The 23,437-nt window shown below is 41.0% G+C and overlaps 1 protein-coding gene across 1 annotated transcript in view; it reads right to left on the bottom strand.

The window, feature by feature from the left end:
- Positions 1-23,437, bottom strand: part of MKLN1 (muskelin 1) — a 91,495-nt gene that overhangs the window by 37,923 nt on the left and 30,135 nt on the right. The window contains exons 6-9 of the mRNA XM_026052455.1: positions 20,237-20,429; positions 12,553-12,630; positions 11,511-11,576; positions 3,981-4,093 (exon numbers count right to left, since the gene is read on the bottom strand). Of these exons, the coding sequence (XP_025908240.1) occupies positions 3,981-4,093; positions 11,511-11,576; positions 12,553-12,630; positions 20,237-20,429 (450 nt within the window). The remainder of the gene's footprint in view (positions 1-3,980; positions 4,094-11,510; positions 11,577-12,552; positions 12,631-20,236; positions 20,430-23,437) is intronic.

Below are 23,437 nucleotides of genomic sequence, written 5' to 3'. Positions count from 1 at the left end.
TTTCCTATATTCATTTCCAAGTTTCCTGGTTGCATATGTTACATCTTTCTTCCTTCCATTTGTGTCTTTTATATTAAGACAGAAAAACACAGTTTGAGAGGACATCTTCTCYGAAAACTACTAAGACAAGTTACAAAAATACTGGTGACAGAACACGCCAACTATCACATTTCTYACTTATCAAATCTCCAGAGCTATCAACATCCTTCATCCTTTTGAAGGTATTTGAAAGACCACRTAACTATCAATTTACACCAAATAAAACCTTTCTTACCATTACCTCCTCATTAAACTACCCTCCTGTACCAAATTTCACTAAATTAGCATTTCCAAGAGAAGCTTACTGCTTAGAAGTAGAAATAGGAGCACCCCAAATATACACATTAAGTTTCTCTATCAAGTGACAGTGGCATAAGAACAAAATGCCTAAAGGATGACTTTTCTTTTTCCCCTCCAAAACAAATCCTCAAATCTCAGATCTTCAAAACATCTCCAAGGTTGATGASCAGTTGTAGGTTAGCAGACAGCAGCACTGGTCAGAACAATTCCCTTGGTTCAGAGTATAAATTCTTAAAGGCTCCTAAAATTCACATGGTTTGGCCCTGCCAACTGGTTACTTGTGGAGTTCTTGTACACTTAAAAATAAGCATTTCATAGAGGAGACGGTCGAAAGGGAAGCAGTTGTGGTCTACCTCATGTTGCATCTCTCTCCAAGGGATGTAGGCTCAGAGCAAGAAGATCTGAGAGGGACTAGAGGAGCCATTTGGGCTCTGAAGACCAACAGGATGRTAGGGAAGTCTGCGCCACTTGACCACAGGAGCCGAGATACCTAACCTGGACTGACAATTATATAATATGTACAATTATATGATGGTATAGAACTCCTGACAGTTAGTAATGGTGATCAGCTACCTCAGCAGTGCAGCTCTAGCTCATGGGAAATTTCAAAACCACAGTTGAAGCAACAAAATTTACCAAAAAGGTCACAAACTTTTCATAACACAATKCTGAGGGGAAGACGGTAACAAACTGGCCTTGCACCTTTATCCCACAGGTGGGAATATGTTCTATCCTTAAAACGACATGCAGCAACATACAACATTTACCATATTTTGCTCTTGTCTAAGTTTAGTTACACAGTGGATAATTTAATTGGTGTCACCGACTACTTAGAAAACAGTTGGCAGCAGAACAAGCACRATACAGAACAAAACCCAAGACTAAGTTTCCCTGGAATCTACTTCATATATCTACAAAAATTCCACATCAACAGGCATTTCCTTTCAGCAAACTGTTTGTGAATATTTGATGCTCCCATTAGAGAAACATCTGGAGTCTTTGCTTTTGAATTTACTTCTCCGTTTAAGCCTGACCTTTTCATTTCTAAATCAAGTTTTATCCAGAAAAAGCACCATGGGTTTACAAGAACAGCAGCAACCAGTTCACTGCACTTACCARTACGTTACAAGATTGTGGCCTATGCCTTGGCACCAAGAATCATTGTAAGGGAGCTACACCATCGGCCTACTTCCCAACGCCGTCATAGACTATATTGGGGGTAGGTCATTCCAGAACACCACACGTTTCTTCCCACTCTTCTTCCCTTACGTATCCATCTCTTCAAAATTCCCAATCTCATTTCCCCTCCTCAAGCTTCTTCTCCAAGACTCTTCTAATCTTCCACTTTCGCTTTCCACCCTTCCCTGCCCTCATTATTTTTTTTTCTTTCCAAGTCCCCTTCTAACCACTTTACTGCATCAACTCACAACTCTTCTACTGTCTCCTCCACAGCTGTCCATTATGTATGGCCACTCTCTTCCACCCCAGCCAGCAATAAGCACGAGGAACTTCAAGAGGAAACATACGCTGTTTCTGGCACGGCTCATTCCTTGTGTCCCGGCCAGGTCTCCCAAGCTCTAAAGAAACTCAACTGGATAAGGCAGAATCCCAACAGAAAAGGGAGATGAATCTCTTAAAGGACAATCCAAGCTATCCATGCTTGCTGGTGCAGGAAGACAATATGGTAAATTCTTTTGGCAGGACGTTGTTATTACGCTGCATACTGAACTAGATAAGTGTACATGCTAAACAGCTACAAAGCAGGAAAAATTAAACAAGGGAAATAAAAATTACTCATTGCCCAACACGCATTTGAAGGAAGACAATGTAGAGAAAGGTCTAACTGTTTATCTTTACCATAGGAGTTGATAAAGGAGAAGGATCTCAGTTTACCGTTGTTATTAGGTCACAAGCCTCCTTCAGATATGGACACATAAGGTGATGAGAATTTCTAAGTGAAATCCACAATTCAAGATCTATCTTGTCTATCTAGACCTTATCTATCAAGATCTATCTTATGAGGAAAGACTAGGTGAGCAGGCCTGTTTAGCCTAGAGAAGAAAAGACTGAGAGGAGATCTGACCAGTAAGTATATGTACCTGAGGGGAAAGCGTAGGGAGAATTGGGCCAAACTCTGCTTGGTGGTGGCCAGTGATAGGACAAGGGGCAATGGGTACAAGTTGAAACCCAGGCAGTTCCCTCTCCATGTGAGGAAGAACTTCTTTGGTGTGAGGGTGACAGAGCCCTGGAACAGGCTGCCCAGGGAGGCTGTGGAGTCTCCTTCTCTGGAGATCTTCCAAACTTGTCTGAATGCGACCGGGTGACCTGTACTCTAGGTGTCCCTGCTTGAGCAGACAGGTTGGACTAGATGATCTCTAGGGGTCCCTTCCAACCTCAACAATTATGTGATTCTGTGATCTAAACAGATTTCATACAAGGCCAACCTACAGAGAATGGGAAGTCAGAWCCTGAAAGCCTAAATTCAGCTTCACCATCGTGTCACTGAACACGAGTAGCTGTGAGTAGTACAAACAAATCAAGAATAACCAAAAATAAAAAAAAAGATGTGAAACAAAGACAATTTTATTCTACACAGGGCTGTTAAAATATTGAAATACTGTGTTCAGTTTTGTTGCACTATGTTTTATAAAGGATGTTGGAAAAAAGTGCCACGTACAGACATTTGAAGGGTAAGGGATGTGCCTTACTGTGAGTTTTTCAGCTTTGGTTATTTGTTCTAGTTCATTACAATTTCTAAATACCATTGCCAGGAAAAAACAACAGTACTAAAGTTTGACTTAATCTAGTACAAAAACTTGTAAAATGGGTAGTGGTAAGACACTAGAGAGAAAAGAAAATCAAATGGAAATTAGATTTTTTTWATGCCTTTTATAAATAGTTGGATAGATCAACTCCTCAATTTSGGTACCAAAAGCAGCAACAAAACCTCAAATTTGTACTCACCAAAAGAAGCAAGATGAATTTCCAGAAATTATGCTCTGACAAATCAGAAACTAGTTCCAAATACAGTAACCATGTGAAACTTAAACATTTCACAGCATACGGTGATCCGAATTACACAACTCAAGGGTCCTGGACTTTTTTGTTACCTCATATAAACCAAGCTACAGTCATCYCGGAGGTTTCATACGTCAAAAACCGAACAAAACAGGCAAAGCAAAATGGTTCGAGCAAATGCCACAAAAAGCTCCTGGGATTGCGTGGCCTCTGGCAGCTACCCTTGCTCTCTAGATTTGATCTGTTAGCTGCCCATCTTGACAAAAGTTAAAAGAATAAACAATTCATTTCTGAATTCCAACAGCAGCATCGGGTCTAAAATGTTTATTAGGCGTCTGGTTGTTCAGTCTTTTCAAATTATTAACTTTTGCTCTGGCTCACTAAACTGATTTTTGGTYGACTAGTTTGCTCTTGAGAAATAACCCTTTTGCCTGCAGTAATTGTAACTCTTCAAATTCGTACTCATTTCACATTCTCCCACTGTAAGCAATTCAAAGGAACTTCAACATCTGAAGTCTGCAGCTCTTCCAATATGCTACACATCAATACAGGCACTTGAAAAGCATGGCATTTTTCTGTGCAACAATTCACATATTCATAATATGGATGTTTGTAGAACTYGCCTCTTTCTCGGTGTCTCTGGATATACAGGTCCACTGGTTTTCCTTCACGCTGTATGCCCARAAGTCAGCCAGATCCTGAGTCCCATCCCAGCCACCAAACAAATAAACAGTTTCTATTAAAAAAAAAAGAACATGTTAGTTTTATTGTTAAAAAAAGAATATGCCTTTAAACAGGTTAATACATAGAAAATCCCTGTGACAAATAGGTCGTAGGCCTTCACGATTACCAAAAGGGAAATTAAAATGGACTCTTCTATGAATGTTATACCAGCCAYAGGAACCAAAAGAAAGATATTTTGGTTTAGCAATGAAATTCTTCAGATAAATTTTTCAGATAAACATACGGCTGAATCTGAAAGAGTCATTCTCTATTTCTATAGATACACACAAGGCAACTGAGTCCATATATACACAATTCAGGTCTGAGAGAGAAARATATCAATAATAATTATTTTGGACATTAGGAATTATTAGCATTTACCGAGATCTTAGCCTGTCCCTTGTTTGGTGCAAGATTTCTAGATGAGAAAGATTTCCTAGAGAGACGTACTCTTATTTAGTCCATCATTTATAAAAAGACAGATTTCAACTACAAAATCTATGAGGAAAATGTTTTGTTAAAAGGATAAAGCAACCTATGCAAGGCTACAAAAGCAAGTAAAAGAGTAACAGATTAAAGTCACTATTTCAGGGTCATCTTTAGAACATGTTACCTTAGACCCATCACCTCTCCAAACACCAACAGATAGCAAGTTCAGTGACACTGATGGAACTGAACTCAGCAAGGATACAAGGAAGAAGAGGTCTCTGTTCTGCCATGGGGAGGTAACTAAGCTGTTTGCATTCTAGAAAATAACTATCTTGTCTAAAATACCTAAGGACTTTACTGTTAGACTACATTAAAATGCAACACAATGTCAGGTCCAAAAAGAAAAAGCCACCACTAACCTCCAAAGTTTTGAAAAAATGTCTTTCAAGTCCATCAACCAGTTCTATTATGATGGCAGTGGTCATTTTTTAAGCCAATACCAATTAAAGAGCAGAGCCAAAGTGTGATTCAAGAATGGGAATAAACCCCGACCCTTACCTACCATGAGGATGGTGGGCATCACCATGGAAAGGTTACCCTGGTTCATTAACTTTAATTACCCTTCCTCCTGGACTCAGGGCTCCCAGTGTTCCCTGCAAAGAGCAGGTCCCTTTGTGCTCATAAATTCTCACAGCTCACAAAACCCACATTACCACAACAGCTTCATTGATAGCTGAGGAAAATAAAAGATTTGGCACTGGCTAAGTATCCTATTGGGTTCTTGCCAAAATGTCGTGCCTGCCTGTAAAGGCTTTGTCCGAGATGAAATTTAATAGCAAACCTGAATGAATCTGAGTAAAACTCAGATTTAAAAAAAGTTACCTAAAACCAAGCTGACAGAATTAAACTGCATGTAAGCACTCAAAAAGAGGCAGAACCATACACTTAATGCAAACTACATCCCTAGAGCTTCAGAGGAACAAGGACTACACAAGTGTGCAKGAACAGGGTGCCAAATTTATTTTTAATGCTGGTACAGAACTGTCATCTAGGTGAAAGATATAACTCCATCATTATGCAAACATAGAAAAACTAATGTTTTCTCCATCTTTCAGAACTGCAGTATCTCTATATCAAGTTCCTTCAAAAATACAGAAACTTTTTTCAATATACTAATGCATCAGTTGCCAGTAAGGTCATGACAATGTCTTTTTCGTAGCTCTTCTAAGCTTGCCGCTTTTTTCCATGGTTTAAGTCAAGTTATTCCAATCCCCATCCTGCTTCCTATCTCGCGCTCTACTTTTCCCAGATATTTTTTGGAGGTACAGCCATTTTTCACCCTGCAAGCCAAGCTCCAAGCACAACAGGCTCCGGGGTCCCTGACTCCGGCAGTCTCAGACATTGCTGCGACTCCGAAATAACAGARCAGTCAACCACACGCTCCAAGGCAGCAGCAGAGGGGATGGACTCCCAATTCTCAGGCAGTAGAAGCATGAAGCTTGAGGGGCACAATAGCCTCACATTAATATAATTATTTCTATCTTAGCAGAAATAGGGAATTAAGTTCCCTGTTTTGCTTTATGGGCATCCAGGAAGAATTTTCAATTCCACCTGCAGGGCAGCAAACATGACAAACATGAAAGCTGTTACATTCTTCCCACAGCTTTCATCAGCTACATTGCAGAAATCAAATTTCTCCCCCAGCATCTTATCTTCACCTCCACTATGTTTATTTTTGAATGTGAATTCAACATTTTGAATATGTTCTATGAATATTTCTAAATTGCTTGCTCAGTCAAAAAATGTTTCTATAACATGTAATCTCTTTTATTGCCTTACTGTCCAAAGGACTAGAGGATGCCACAGCACTCCTCGAAGTATTACAGAGCACGTACACAAAAGAAAAACATTTCTTATCAACCTCAGCCTAGACTGGCATCCTGGATATGCTCTCAGTGACATTTTTTCCTMCTCCTGTTAACTCTATGCTCTCTGCATGATGAAGTCCTTGGTAGGGTTCTGGCACAGGTCTTCATCAGTAGAATGCAGCACAGTAAGCTTGCAACGCGAGGCTGATGAAGGTTGTTTGATGTCCTGGAGCATCCCTGTGGAAGTCCTGTTCTAATGCAACACTGGCATGTTCCATCTCTAGTGATATTTTGAACCAAACAATACGGCCAAATAGTAATTTCACATCTGCTAGAACAAGAGATAATTTAGCATCCAGAAGATCCAACAGGCCATTCGCTCCCCAGCATCTCACAGTAGAGCTAACTTAAGAGCCAAAGGATATTACTGTGTTAAGTTTTGACTATCTCCCAGGATGGAGAATTCTGCTTCTTCTGAATCCTTGTTTCAATGATTGACCACTTTCATTACCATTTCTTTTTCTTCACTTCTCACTGGAAGCTCCCTTGTTGCAATTTGTGCTCGTTGCCCCTCATCTTTTCCCTCTGCCTCTCCAGGAAGAGCCGAGCTCCATCTTCTCCACACCTCTCTCTAGAGACCTGTAGTAAGAGTTTCCCTTGGCCTTTCCTAAGGAACCCACCTTCTTGAGCATCTCCTTGAAAATCACATGCGCGGTAGCCCTCTATCATTTTGGTGACCCACCACTGGGACTCACGTTAGTTGTGCAACATCCTTGATGTAGTAGGGAACTGAAAACAAACACAGTATTCCAGATGTGGTCTCAAAAAGCACCAGAKGGAGGGAAATTCCTGCACCTACTGGCCACACTGTAGCTAATGCAGCCCAAAATGGGGTTGACCATGAAAGAGGATTCAAACTCCCAAAGAACTTCAGGAGAAAATAAAATAAAAATATATTAAAAAACAACTCCTGCAGATAAAAATGAACCCTCAGCTCTTTAGAAAGTCACGCAAAGAAACAGGACTCGCTCTTTGCATAAGAAACTATAGCTGCAGATGYTCAGTCTCTTCCATAGCCTACACTGGACAGGAGCATGACCAGGTCAAGATCTCTGCTCGCAACAAGTTCCCAACCCCTACACAACAGCTCTGCTTCCTCTTRTATCCCTCTTCCTACCCAAGTTCTCTATTCTTGACAGAAGCTTCAAAAGGTCCTACCTGCTAGTGATCAGGGGTCTTGCCTATTAAGGCAAACGCTCGGATTCAGCATCCCTTCACCAGCCTAAGAAGGCCTTTCTCTCAGAAGCAGAAAACCTAGGTGTAAAAAACCTAAAATATCTTCTATGAAAGGGCAGCATCTTCTGTCACAACCACATTTTTAAGCCATCTCCAAGCTGAAGTTTGCACTTTGTGAAGAGCACTCAGAGCACAACTACCAAGTCAGACCTCAAATTTGCTTGAAGCGTCACCCCACTCAGTTTCCGGATCACAATTCGGCGCAGATGGTGGCTAAATGCAAAGTTGTTGAGGCTGGGGCTGCTCTCAGTAGGCACATAATGCAGATACATTTTCCTCCCAAATGTGAAGACACTGTAAAGTTGAATAACCTCCAGGATTCAGCAGCTGTTTGCATTTTGGAGGCCTAAAAGCCATCTGTGTTTTGTTTCAGAGATCTCTTCATCTTGTACACAAGTCCTATCTTTGAATAAAATATCTTATGGATAGAAGTGTTTTCCTCAGGCAAAACAGTGTCTTTCTTAAGTCTCTGCTCCTTTCACTCGCTCCATCTTTTTCATCTGCTTCTTCTGAGCCAACTCCAGCATCTCCCCTGTGCCCTCTGCTTTGAATCTCCCACTTCATTTATCTTCCAGACTTTGCTGTCATCCAATACAATGAGTTAAGCGGAATGCCTCGCCACAGAAGAGACACAAAATAACACAACGCCAAAATCACAATTTCTTTTCTTGACCGAGTGAACGGAGGTAACACTTCGATGAAGACCACTTCACTAATATTCCCTTTAGAAAAATATTTTACTTGCCATAGTTCAAAAATTTAGACAAAAGCCATATGGTTGCTCGGCCATTACTAACAGATTCCTCACAAATCTCAGGGGACCTACACAAATACATAAGCAGTACAGTTTTTTCATGACTGATGTTTAGAGCACTAAATACAYGCATGTTGAGTTGTTTACACTATTGGCAGTTTGAGGGGTTGTTTTTATGTTTGTTTTTTAATACATGCTTTTTTTGTTAGGAATACTCAAATACTTCCTCCTACTTCGCTCCTCCTAAATGAGGGCAGAGTATATTCTTGCTTCCTATTCAGAAAGTTACATAAAATATGCTCACCTTGCAGGAAACAGGAGAAATAATCTTAAGTATTTGATTTTTATTTAGAATCTAGAGATTTAAAGTACATAACAGTGGTATCCCAATTTGATACTAAGAAAGCCTCTTAAGTATTTCTATATACACAAAGTAAATTCTGCAACCCAACATTTACTCCAGTTGGAGCATTAATTATGGTTAAAACCAAGAAAGATGTTTTGAGAATTAGTAATTCTTGGGTTTTTTGCAAATTTTTGATTTGGGAAGATCTCTGGCTACATTTTCAGTGTTGTATCCCCAAAGGTTTATACCTCCCTTTCAACACACTGAAGCATTCCGAAGTTCATAAAGAACATTACACTTAGATCTTAAATCAACTGGAGCAGCTATCAAGCATGTGAATGTGATCAGATGGAAGTGAGCTATAACACAAGTCACTGTTTGCCACAGATGCCATAACTGTTCTTTTGGTTACTCTAAACCCACCCTCCTTAGAAAAGGAGGCATATTAAACGGTAGCTTGAACCAAATTACATTGTGTCTGACACTTAAATGCATAAACAGAGCCAGTGACTCAGCTCACTATCAGTGATAACTAGTTCAACTATCAGTGATAACTAGCTCAACTACTCAGCAACCCAAAGTCTCTCTTCTGACACTAAATACACGCATCCAGCAGTCTTAGGATTATCACCAAATCTAGTAGGAATGAACTCATCTTTTTGGAACTAGTAACAATTGGTTAGCATTTACCTGAAGTCTATCAAAAAGTAAAAGTGCTTATAATTACATCTACAGTACATTTGCACATCAAATATTAACTTGCTTCCAAGAGTATTCTATACAATATAAAACTTCAAGACTTCTCTACAACTCCAGCTACAGAGTTCCATTTCTTCTCTAACACGTGGAATTTGAGGAAAACTTTTTTTTTTTTTTTTTTTTTGAGAAGGACTTCACCTTTTCAAAAAGCAATGCAAAATGAACTCGTTCAGCTTCCAGAGACTTCTGAGAAAAAAAGAAGTGTGTGGGTAAAGAGGGAAAGCTGCCTTTGGGGAAAATTGTATGCTGCTGTTCCTTTTCTTTCCATTAACACTAGATTTGCTAAAAGCTGGCCAGGAAGACTAGCTCCAATTGGTAAAACACATCCTCACATAACCGGCCAAAATCCTASTCTCATTAAGTGATACCTATACTCGAAAGGAAAATCCAAGCTGTCAGCAACAGTAAGTTTCAAGAACACAAACAGTTCGAGGAACTGTCCTGGCTGGCCCGTAAGCCAAATCAAATAGCAAGAATAAATCTCAAATATACATGGGCTTTTACAGGCCTCAGTGGGCTTGGAAGCAAAACTACATACCACTTTCCAAACACTCAATAGCGAAACCTCCCTTCAGGTTATTCTGCTAGTGGTAGGTAACTCTGCATCAAGAAAGAGGTGATTTGACAGAAGGAAATCCCACCCTCAGAACATGACTCAACGTCCACAGGTGAACTCCAGCCAGCTTTGTGCAAGGAAAAGATGGTGCTTTTTATTGCCTTGTTGAAAGCAGTGAACTTAAGTCAAAATAATCAGCTTATTAAGGCTTCAGAGATTAACTGGAATGGAAACCAAGACTCACATGACCATGAACATATTACATTCAGCAGAACCAATGGAATCTCATTCCAAAGTTGGGAAGCTTCTTCTCTCTCCAGAATATCTGCGAACCRACCAATCTTTTTATTTATTCTCTAGGGTGCCACTAGGGTGCGTTTCATAGCTTCTTTTGTACACAAACACCAGCAATCCCACAACAACGCTTTAGTCTTAACAAATCTCAAAATTCTTCCATTAAGAGAAAGTTTACTTTCATATACAACATAACTTGAGAGCTTTCTCTAGAGTGGTAACTCCACTCTGGGCAAAGGCCAAAGACTAACTTCCGCTGGGGAATTTTTGCTTGTTCACTATGACCTAGCAGATTACCCTTAAAACTTGTCACATGCTTCAGTCCCGGTCCATATGACCACAGTAGGAAAAAAACAAAGGTTTAACTCTCTCAGTGGCATCCTAAAACCTTCTTTACTACACACAGACCTGTTTTTTGTTGTTGTTTGTTTTGTTTTCCTCCTAAATTCTATTACTTATAGAAATCTTTTGCATTTAAGAAAATGTATCAGCAGGGAAACATAACAGGACAGTTATTTGTAAGGAATGAAGGACCAGAGAAACGCGATACGCAAAAGACAGACAAAACTATAGAAAATCACAGTATGATGATCGAAACAGACTGTTACTTCTACTTCCCTYTGCTTTTCTCCATGGGCTTTCTGGAAGAGAAGCTGAACCACCCTTTTTAACTGCTGTGGAAAACATTTTTGTAAAAAGGAGTCAAATAAATTATACTTAAATACAGCTTGTCGCACATTTATTTTGAAAGTTAGAAGCCACTCCAGCCAAAATAGAGGGGATGTTTTCACACGTGAGGTCTATTGCTTAAGCACTTCTCCAAAACACAGAGCAAGCAGCGGATAAGGCAAAAAAGTCTGTAATTTCTGTAGTCTAAGGAGCTGGTAAAAAAGGCAACTGTTCTAGGTCTCCTTGCTTATCTTAGTAGCCAAAGGGGAACTAATAGGGAAGAAGGAGGGTAGAAGAGTCAGTTGAAGCATATTTCCAGATACTGAAAGCAAAATATTTAGTTCAGTTTATTAAAAAGTATGGTTTTTACCCCAGAAATTAGTTAAGACTAAGAACAAACATGCTTGCAAATTCAACTATGCTGTGTATTCAGCAAGGAAGTTAGCAACTGCTACTCACCTGTCTGAACATCTATGACCATCTGATGACCACCTCTCATCCCTGGTCGGCTGTCTTCCCCATCACCTTTAAAGAAACAGAGGGGTGGTTTTTTTGCTGTTGTTGTTGTTGTTGTTGTTTTTTTTTTTTTTATTAATTCAAACCAAAGGAATATGCAACTCCTAAATACTACAGGGAAGCCATCACCTTAAGAGCTCACCATTCTTTAAGACATTGACAAATTATTTTCTCTACATAATATTCTTATTTTGTCTATGTGTTATAAAACTGCACGGCTATTATAGCTAACTAGAGCAAGTGCAATATTATACTGCTCTTCTGAGAGACTTCTAAAAGGAACTTAAGAGTTCCTGAAACACCCAGGTCAGCTCAAATGTCAACCATTCACATGATCTTTGCCTCTCCCATGCTGGGCACACAGATAATCTTTACTTCCTCATCTCCACCTATCCCCACCTTCCGAATTGCCTAAAGAGAGAGGAGTCGGAAGGGATGCTCAAATGATACAACAATCTACCCAGGAGATAGAAGCAAAAGGCTAACAGTATGGACACAGCACAGCCATCACTGCACCAATTACTACTTCTTCTGTATAAAGGGAATTCCAACTACCCAATTAAAACAGCTCTCCAGCCACTTTATACTTTTTTAAGCACTCAGGACAGGACCCATCCATGGGAAATGCATTAGAAAGGCAACACTCATTCTGCTGGGAAGAGCAGTCTGCTTCTACTCATAAATTATACTTCCCAAGGGAGTTAGGGTATGGTACTTGACACATTCATCAATTTTCACCTTGAAGCCCAGTGCTGCATGACTAACATTTTACTTTGTACTGTTTATGGGATTCCTTTAAGGTAGAAAGTAGGTTGGAATCGATTTGGATTCCCAAAATAACATAGTTTTTTCCATTGACAACAGAAAAACTGTCCTGCAGGAGGCTTTCTTGCATCACTGTCTTGCTGTACGTTCACAAAGCAGCATCACAGCATTAGCAGTATCTTCAGACACTTAAGGGCTGTATCTTTATAAAAAGCCTTACCTTTGGTGCTTTTGGGAATAATTTGCCCCCAGCGAGGTTTGTATTCTTGTTGACTGATGTACTGATTGAATAACCCATCTGCAAAAGAAAAATTAGGTTGCTCTGTAAAACGTTTATACCTTCATTACTGCAAAATCACTCTTGGAGCGGGTTACTTCAATCTAACTCAATCCTGAATGCTTCTCCAGAGCTTTCAATTCAAGTAAATTCTCTCTATATGTCAGTTAGTTTGTTCAACTTGCTAATGAACTAAATGTGTGAGCACTAAAATAAAAAAGAATACTCATTACTAGATCAATCAAGAATTACTCTGTTTGCCTGCCAGGTCATGCCAATTGTCTGTAAATCCCCAGTGTGGTGTATTTAATTAGGAATAAAACCCCTCCTCCTTATTTAAAGCCAAAGAATAAAGTTGCTAGTGCATGCAAAATTCAACCATTTCAGTACATGTTAAGTTAAAACTAGGTCAGACTATCTCTAGAACTTCATTAAAAAGGGAAAAATGGCAAATTTTAAGTACTATGACATGGAAGAACCAAGTTCTGGACGGAAGACAAAGTAATAGTTTACATTTTCTTCAGAGCCGAGAAGCAGAAGAAACACAGTATTATGTCACTGACAAGATATGCCAACCCCAGCATTTCTGTAATTAAGAAGCATCAACTCCAGCACTCTGCTCAAGATCCTCATGTCCTTCCCTAGCTTCCTCTGTAAACCTATGGCACGTCATCTCTTCAGCATCAAGAAGTTAATTTCAAATTCTAATCAATGTGTGTTATCAGCATATCACAGAAAGTTTACTTTGTGGAAGACAAAATTTATACTCTCCTTGACTGCCTACCAGTCTGGAAGGATTGTGCAAGTGTCTGTTCAAACCACCACCTAATTTTTTCATATAAGAAACTGACTGATCACTCATATCTAGTACTACCTCCCCATAGTACTTATCTACTTACATCCCAGCCATTACCCTATCATCTTGACTACCTCTTGACCTAACTTTATGTTTTACGTTTGTGCAGAGCCTGAAAATGGGAGTTCAGACACACACTTTACATTTTTTTTAATTTTTATTAAAACAGTACATTGCACATACACKGTTCAGTCAAAAGAGGGTATAGGATATATTCAGCAATCCTCAATCACATAATGCTTACACAGCTTGGCTTTTTAATAGAAGTAAAGCTAAGCAATATTTATATACTTTTTGCTTCTCCCAGCCACTGTAATAGTGGCTTTGAGGTATGAATTTAAGCGATTATGAACACCTATGTTCATATAAAATCCCCTGGTTGGCACACAGATAGAAAAGGAGCGCTTCTTAGTGCATATGTCCCTGTTTATCCCTAAAAAGCTAAAAACTGTTACACATGACACAGAAAACATTCCAAGTAAATTTTAAAGCGTTTCCTGCTGTCTTGTCATGTCATGACCAAAATCCAGGCTTGAATTAATATCTAAGTCAGCAATAATTTCCTGGGAGAAGGCAAATACTCCATAACTTAAGAGGAAGCTAAGGGCGCTGCAGAGCTCCTGAAAGAGGCCTAATTGGTCCTAAAATACAGAACGGCTTCCAGTCCTCAGAAATTCAGCTCTGCAAGTTTTGCAAATTCAATATTCTGCGAAAGCAGAGCTGATTTTGCTTTCTACCACCCTAGTGCCAAAAACATCAGCTCTGTGCAAGCATTACTTAATTGAGGAAAGCCAAAAGTTTGTTCTAAGTATGTAGAAAAAGTGGTTTATTTTGGTTTCTTAAAAATACGGTTCTCAGATCAGGCTTCTTTAGCATGTATAAATCTAGGACAAGACGTGTGAGCGAATTTTGGCTTTAAACTTGAGACTCCATGAATCCTGATTCAGAAATGCCAACTTCAAACAGAACAAACATATGCATTGTAAGAAAACCCATCCYGACTCAGGCAGATTTTTCTAACCACAAACCTAGACAGAAATCCAGTCTTTTGGATAATGTTAGAGTCTCAGTCTTCAGGACAAAATGCAAAACAGTACTTATCCCTATGGCAGCCCAATAGATAATTGGACATAAATAGTTCAGGAGGATGAATTACACCGCATATGATCCGAAAGGGTGATTAAACTTCTCTCCAATACTCAACACCCACGGGCTGCACTTGTCAAGATAGGACTCTTCTTCTCTACTGTGCCTTCAGCTTCTTTTAATAAAGCTTCTTGTCTTCCATGGGACAGTGGTTTGGAAAGCATCCAGCTTGCTTCCCAGAAATGTTTCTTTCTGCTGGGAGCAGTTCCACATTCATTCTACTTGCACTACAAACCAGCAGCAGCTTGTTTGGGTAGCTGAATCATCACCTGTCTGACACTAGGGGAGATCAGAAAAGAGGAAAAAATAGGAGGAGGAGGATTTCTAGGTGGATTCTGCACCTGATGCCAAACTATTCCACTGCACTGCTTGTGCTTCTCGCCAGGACTGCACTGCTGAGCRAAACCTGCCTGAAAAGTCTCCAAAACTTCAAGACACTGAGGATTAGATCTAGGCCTGCTCAGACTGGTCAGTTCTTTCCAATGAATCAGAAGKTTAGAAAGACATTTCAAAACTACTGCAGAAAAAAAAATATTAGGAGTAAGTAATTTTTCAAGGAAGTCTTTTCTTCTCAGTCCCTGAGGCTGTCATTTCAATGGTCATGTTTAAACTTAAAATKACAGCCAAAGGTGGTACTTTTAATTTTGTACTGTTTTCGCCCCCTTCACAGAAAGCTCTGGCGCTTTTGGATGAGACAACAGCCAGTTCACAATGGTTAAAGCCTAGGAAATTCCACCTAAGAGATAACTCAAAGCACCTACCAACTCAGCCTCATTTTGTTAGCAAGGTACAGGCTAGAGAGATTAATACAAACACTGAGGACAAAAATATTTGCTGAATTCGCATGAACAACTACAAAGTCTTAAGTTTCTTTCAGATAGCACAACTCTCTGGATAGAATTACTAAAATCTACTCATTTTACAGCCAACAGCAAGAAAAATTTTGGAATGACATTTAGCCCATAACTTCAGTGGTTTTCTGATTTTTTTTTTGGTTTAAAAAAAAAAAAACCAACCAAAAAAACCGAACTGAAACAGACTAAGTTTTTGTAGCCACAAAATCCTTCCACGCAAAATCATAGAATCATAGAATGCCGAAGGTTGGAAGGGACCTCAGAGGTCATCGAGTCCAACCCCCCTGCTCACGCAGGGTCACCTAGAGCACGTGGCACAGGGCTGCATCCAAGCGGGTTTTAAAGATCTCCAAAGAAGGAGACTCCACAACCTCTCTGGGCAGCCTGTTCCAGTGCTTTGTCACCCTCACAGTGAAGAAATGCTTCCTTAAGTTCCTGTGGAACTTCCGACGCTTCAGTTTGAAGCCATTTCCTCTAGTCCTATCCCTGCCCACCACTGAAAAGAGGCTGCCCCCCTCCTCCTCACTGCCTCCCTTGAGGTATTTATACACGCTGATCAGGTCCCCCCTCAGCCTCCTCTTCTCCAGGCTGAACAGACCCAGCTCTATCAGCCTTTGCTCATAGGGCAGATGTTCCAGGCCCCTGATCATCCTGGTAGCCCTGCGCTGGACTCTCTCCAGCAGCTCCACATCCCTCTTGTACTGGGGAGCCCAGAACTGGACGCAGTACTCCAGATGTGGCCTCACCAGGGCTGAGTAGAGGGGGATGATCACTTCCCTCGACCTGCTGGAGACGCTCTTCTTAATGCTCCCCAGGATCACGTTGGCCTTCTTGGCCACCAGGGCACACTGCTGCCTCATGGTCAACTTGTCGTCCACCATGACACCCAGGTCCCTCTCTGTGGGACTGCTCTTCAGCAGGTCCACCCCTAATCTGTACTGGTGTCCTGGGTTATTCCTCCCCAAGTGCAGGACCCTGCACTTGCCCCTGTTGAACCTCATGAGGTTTCTCGCCGCCCAGTCCTCCAGTCTGTCCAGGTCCCTCTGGATGGCAGCACAGCCCTCAGGGCTATCAGCTACTCCACCCAGCTTGGTATCGTCGGCAAACTTGCTGAGGGAGCACTCCAGCCCTTCATCCTGGTCGTTAATGAATAAGTTGAACAGGACCGGACCGAGAACTGATCCCTGGGGGACACCACTAAGTACAGGCCTCCAGCTGGACTCCGCACCATTGACAACCACTCTCTGCACCCTGCCATCGAGCCAATTCCTAATCCACCTCCCCGTCCACACATCTATCCCACACCTTTGGAGCTTGCCCAGGAGGATGCTGTGAGGGATGCTGTGATTCTATGATTCTATGAAAACAAAACACGCTACAGGGTTTGCTCTTAACTCGCTACAAGAGTTTGTACCATCACCTGTCCGACACTAGGGGAGAACGCAACCTTTGATAAGCAGATGATGGGGCTTGCACAAAAGAAGCATTTGTGCTTCTTCTGAAGCATTTGAAGCTTCTTTTGTGCAAGCCCATTCATCTGCTTATCAAAGGTTTCAGATCCCTGCTAAGCCTCTCCTCTACATATATCCCTACTATAATGGAAACAAGTCAGTACATATACTTTCCCAGAACATAACTYGAAAAACACCAAAGATTTCCTCAAGGGAGGGAGTGAGGAAGATGGGGCCGGCCTCTTTTCAGYGGCCACTGACAGAACTACAGAAAACAGCCACAAACTGAAGCACCAACTGCAGCAACTTCACGAAAATTTCTTGATAGTGAGGATGACACAGCACTCGAACAGCCTGCAAAGAGAGGTGTGGAGTCTCCTTCTCTGCAGACCTTCAAAACACGTTTAGATGTAGCCCTGTGCCACGTGCTCTACGGGACCCTGCGTGTGCAGATGGGGGTTGGACTAGATGATCTCTARAGGTCCCTTCCAACCTTAAGGATTCTACGATTCTATGAAAGATTTAACTTAGCTCTAAGCATCCACCTGGAATTTTCAGGAGGATATAGCTGTTCTCCCACCACAAACTCCCAGAGACCTTTGAGCACTGCAGGAAACCTAAAACCCCGTCTGTCACATGAGGCTGACTTGTCAACAGATAACTCAGATGTCACACAGCGACACAAACACAGCCTCAGAGGAAACCTCAGTCTCAGGGACACTACTAATTAACCAAACTATCAGAACTTCAACCGATTTTAAACAGCTTTACCAATCTACTCTAGTTGTACGTGGTTCCATTAGGTAATTTGCATTCTGCATATCCTCTGCAGGAATATTAAGCAGATTTTCCTACAATAATATAGGCTGTCTGAAAGCTATAGGAATGAATCCAAATGCAAAGCATTTGAGCGAAGTCTGTGAACCAGTTGAGATTTAGGGAACTTTTTATTTTTCAGAGGAAGTCAGGCAGCTGCCAGAGTTTCCATTTGCCCATTTTCTAAGCGTAATGCACAAGTCAAAAGAATCTGCGGGAAAAGTGTGGCTGCCTGCCACTAAGTTCTCAAAAGAAATCATCTGGTGATGTGAGGTGGAAGACGGCGTTCATTAGCAATGCAAAAGAACAAGAGTTGAGCTCTGCTAGCCCTAATTCTTGACCACCTACTCTCTTTCTATATGACTAAGACTATGGAAACAGCCTGCACGGGGGTATATCACATTTTTGAACAGCTATCACTGCAAATATTAGCCTCTACAAAAGAGACTTTATGCTGAACAGATGGAGCTGCATATCCAWCAACCTCCTCTCGCTTTTGTTTGTTCCTTTAACGCTATGAGCCACCAGATCAGAAGTTCAGATAYTCATGTCCAACTATCACAGAACTGTTCTCTCTTTGAGCACTTTCAGGATCATAATAAAGATTTGTATATATCAATTAACTTAATGTTCAGGATACTGAACATACAAGAATAAAGTTACCTTATTTTTATTTGAGAAGACTACACATCTGACCAGCGTTCAGTTGCATGAACACTCAAACCTTAGGGATTCATGAGCAAGTTATGGAGACTTCACAAAGCTGCCAGGAAGGTAAAACTCAGTATACAGGAGTCTCTCAAGCAATGGGCCTGAGACATGCAGAATAGAGCAGGGACAGGACTGTGCAAACAGCAGCCTTATTATAGGAAAATAAAACATGTAGAAGGGTGCAAACATCCATTTCCACGCTGCCAAGAACTCAGCTGTTAAGGACCAAATAAGTTCAACTCCCCAACTTTCTACAGTCATCATATACAAACAGAGAGAAGTTATTTACAGTTGCAGCTTCGATCCTTCTGTGGTGACCTGAAAGTCATCTTATCCTCTTCCCCATGCTAGCCTGACCAGAAGAACCAGCTACAAGTCAGATATTGGAAACCTGGCTCCGACCTGGTTAATCAGGAKTTCCATGGGCAGCAGGAGAAGTACAACGTCCTGCAAGAAGCACCATCCCAGGGAAGGATGGGACCTTCACTGGCAAAATCTCATCCATCAAGGGCGAGGACAAGGGTCCATTGGGTTAAGGCAAATACGAAATGCAGCCCCAGTGTCTCAGGGCAGGTAGCACTTCTCTCCGAAGTGCTAAAAAGTGATAAAGCTTTATCTGGGTACTAAAGCTGAAGACAATACAGAATTGCAGAAGAACGTGACTGAGGGGAAATAAATACATAGAGGAAGATAAAAACATGTAACACCTTAAAAAAATAAGATCATATGCACTGACTTCATGGCTGTTGGATTTTGATGACTTGCTGCAATATACTCCCYATCAGCACTCAGGTGAACAGCTTCCTCAAGGAGACACTGATTTTAAAGGAATACAAACTTTAAAATGAAAGCAACCATTTCTATCCTACCTTAGAAATCACTTACARCTTTAGTGATATAAACCATGCTGACGTTGCCCAGCAGGTATGCTGGCAGCTGTGCAAAGGTATTACAAAAGTGACAGGTTAGACCAGAATAAGAAAGGAAAAAAAAAAACAGCAATAAAGAAAACACACACACACACACCACCCTCTGGTGCCAGGCATCCACTAAGTTCATCTGCTAAGTGCCCTATGCCAGTACAAGCTTCTCAGGGAGAACAAATACACRTAGTCAAAAAGCACTATTCCCAGAGCCAAGAACTCACCTCTGTTCTTAACAWATCAAAAAAACCACTACACAGGTTTCAGAACACATGTTCTGTATGTCTCTCACATTAAGATTAGATTTTGTTCCAAAGTAAAATATTAATAGCAGTAACAGTGAAACTCTCTGCCAATGTCCTGCTCTGGACATGAAAGAAGCCTCCTCTCCCATTCACCCTGACAGCCTCTAAGCCATCCTTAAAACATGTTTTCCCCCCCGCCATAAGCAAAATCAACATGCTCTTAAACACAACTGAAGACTTACTTCGGTTGAAATACCAACAAGGTGGGTGTTAAGCTCTAACCAGAAATAGTGATGCAGGTTTTCCCTGAGGACACACACGGTCTTTACTTCTCTGCTCCCCTTGTCCCACTTGAATGAGGAACTTGTCTCAAGCCACTTTGAAGAGCACCGTATTGTCATCCTTTACACAGAGAGGGGCTCCAAAAGTAGTGGTGAGAACAGCTTTCATAACTGACTTTTTATCTTCCTTACGCACATACTCACAAGCCCAAAGGCTGATGAGACAGCACCATTRCACAAAGTGGTTACTTACAGCATGCATGGACAAACCAATTCTATTCTATGCACRTGAATGTTTAAGTAACAATCCGAGCCAGCCACCACAGGTAACAAGCCACCCTTACCATTCACAGCTTTTTCTATCAGCTCTTCACAGGCATCGAAGTCGCCCTTCAGCACTAGCTTGTCGTGCAGGTCTGTCAACATAGGGTGCTCCAGGGCGATCTTGGTTTTCTTCTGCAGYGATTCGAAAGCCTCGGTGTAGTTGTGCTGACGAAAATGCTTTAGGCAAAGACGAATGGCTTCCTGTTCACGGTACTACTGGAACACAAGAAAACCTATGAGACATGTAGGTTTTTCTTTTACTGGCATTACAGGCAACTACCCATGAACCTGCCCAGAGGCAAAARAGGAAAAGATCTCATGCACATTATGTAGAAGAGTTGCTCATAAGCTTATAGAGGAACRCTACAGGAAAAAAATTCGAAGCTATGCAAGTGTTTACTTTCCAACAGTATAGAAATTATACAACTCAATATTACCCAATTTAATAAGCATACAAAAAGCGATTGCACAGTGTCCCAGATCTCTAAAGCAACCGCTATTCTTTCTCCATCTGGTTGGTCCTGCTGTTTGAGGCCTACATAAGATACAGAAGCAGGAAAAAAGCCTTCACTATCAGCGTTACATAATTTGATTGTATGACTCTTACATAACAAAATAATTTAGAAGAGTAAGTAGGTCACAGCTTTTCTAGAAGCAGAAGAAAAAAAAAAAAAAGCTTTAGAACAGGAATTCTCATAATGACCATCACTACTTCACGAGAGGAAAAAAGGAACGTTGAGCCAAAAATCCCCAAGTTCACAAAGATCTCAAATCAATGATAGTTTTTGGACCTACGCCAAAGTTTTATGTTGAAATTATTTCCACACATCTTACAGTTGAACCCCACTTTCATGCTGCAGAATGGCCAGAGTTGTCTATTCCCCATTCCAGGAAAGAAGAAAGCTGGAGAAATCCAAGCTAGATCAAAAATAATGGTACAGAAACACAGCAAAATAGTATACTCTGGACTGCGAACTACAGCTCGTGCTGTTATCCTACCAAATGGCCCACTGTATAATAAGAGATGCTATAAAATCATGCAAGGAACACAGATTTTCTAAAGCTCACAAGTAACTCGGACCTTCAAAACCATTTGTTTTCAACAGAACCTCCACATCCGTACTTAAAAAGTCTCCTCTTGACTTCTATCTTTAACAGATATGAAATACTGCACAAAAATAAAAAAAAAAATCCATCCGAAACATCTACAAGACTCCTCAAGTAGCAGATCAAGAAAAAAGGGTTTATTTTTAAATGGATGCCGGCTGCTGAGACTGAAGCTTATGATATTTTAATAAATGAACACAACTTTCAAAAACCTGGAACCGACACTAACATTAAACACAAGCTAGTGCTCATGAAAAGACTATATAGCAAGAATTTCATAAACTGAAATAGCTGAAGAGAAACACAACCACATGCATTATTTTTAGTTCTTAATCCATCAGTATTTCACAGCTGCAAAGAGACAGAGCTACGCATTTTTTGAAAATCAGTTCCCAGCCCACACAAAAAGGCCAAGGACATGTAGCGATAAAAAAGCAAGACAACAGAATACCAGAGCTAGAAGCACAGCTTTGCAGCAAAACTGGAAAACAAAATATGTTTCCTTCTTCCAAAGGACACTGTCTTTAAAGAAATGGCCGTTTACATCGCTCAAGTCCAAAACCACATTAGGCTCTTAGCTGCTCATAGAGCCAGCAGGCAAATGGATGGCTGTACACCAGTAATAACCAACTTCTGCATATTCAGCTCCTCTGATTTAGCCATGAGAAAAAATCCAGACCTCTAATGCCTGTTGGATGCAAGCTGGCCACTCGATGCGATATAAAGACCTGCATTTAAGCGACACCACTGCAATACCACTAAAGCTAAGTGTAAAAATTTTAAGGCAAAAAGGTGGGTAAAATAAATGGATTAGGGCTTCATTTTACATGCTGTCACACAGCTTCAGAGAGACAACAATCCAAAGAATGTTTTTGATTTGCGGCTGTAAATATGTACTTTGGTTCCAAAACATAACAAGAGCATGAGACTAAAATGTTAACATTAACAAACACAGGAGTCGAATTAGAAACACTTCCCTGACAGTTATGAAAAACAAAGCGATAACCACAGATAAAATGCCAATTTGGGGTTGACAGAGCATTCCCACACTGCATGAAAGCCAAAGGAGGAATGGTTTTCAAGGAGGAACTGGCTCAAAAAGGCAGGGAGGGAGAAGCAGTCAAGAGGAAGCCAAGGAAGGTACCTGCTACTTTTAAAGCCTTGTCTGGCACCCCCAAGAGCAATCCCTTAATGGAGATGGATTTTAATTATCACACACACACAACAGAAAAGAAGAGCAGCTGAGTAGACTCGGTCTGCACTAACTTCCTCCTTATCTGATCCCTCAGGGAAAAGAGAATTAATGCATGCAAGTTAGGAAAGGTTTTGGGGTGGAGTGGCAAGGACCTGCTGTGCATACACTTGTGCTCTGAGCAGCTGCTTGAGGTCCAGTAGCTGCAGGTGAAGGCTGTGCAGATGTGCATTGGCTTCCCAGGGCCCTCACATTCTCCAGTTTCAAAAAAATCTGTGGTCTTTGAGACTTTCAGGAACAGGCACAAAAACATCCAAAACACCTCAAAGAATTAGAAGCAACTCAGATCAACATTCCTGTGATCCCTCAAACACTCAACCAGCTACGCAGCTCTGGCAATAGCAGCCTCCCAGGGCTGTGGGAAAAGAGAAGATCAATGACATATGTCCTGATCACCAGAAACTTGGCGACTGATCCACACAGTGCTGAACAACTGCAACCAAGCCTCTGCCTTGCTGCTTTAAGACTCTAAGCCTTAGAAGAGCAAAACTGGCACCCTTGAAGTCCTTCTAAGCTTCGCTGCAAACACACGGGTCACGAAGCATTGATTGAACAGGATATGACCAAGCAAGACAGCCATTGACATCATCATCAAACAGTTCTTAACCGGAGAAAAAACAAATAGACAACTAAGTTCTAACTGCAGCAACCGATTCCAAAAAATGCCATTAAACATCACTGCGTAGAAAGTGCAAGGAAAGGAGCACAGAATGGGCCAGTTCATTACTCAAGCTCATGCTTTGCCCCATGACCAACTAACAAGTTGTACATTCAATAGTGTCAAGATAAAGTCTGCAAACACCAMGAGCAGCCTGGACTTTTCAGATGTGGACATCTGTCACCAGAAGGCTAAAGAACATTG

The sequence above is a fragment of the Nothoprocta perdicaria genome, unplaced genomic scaffold (genome assembly GCF_003342845.1).
Source record: "Nothoprocta perdicaria isolate Ctin4 unplaced genomic scaffold, notPer1 scaffold_89, whole genome shotgun sequence".
NCBI classification, from domain to species: Eukaryota; Metazoa; Chordata; class Aves; order Tinamiformes; family Tinamidae; genus Nothoprocta; species Nothoprocta perdicaria.
The sequence above is the reverse complement of the archived record's forward strand: the minus strand, read 5'-3'. Positions and strand labels throughout refer to the sequence as shown.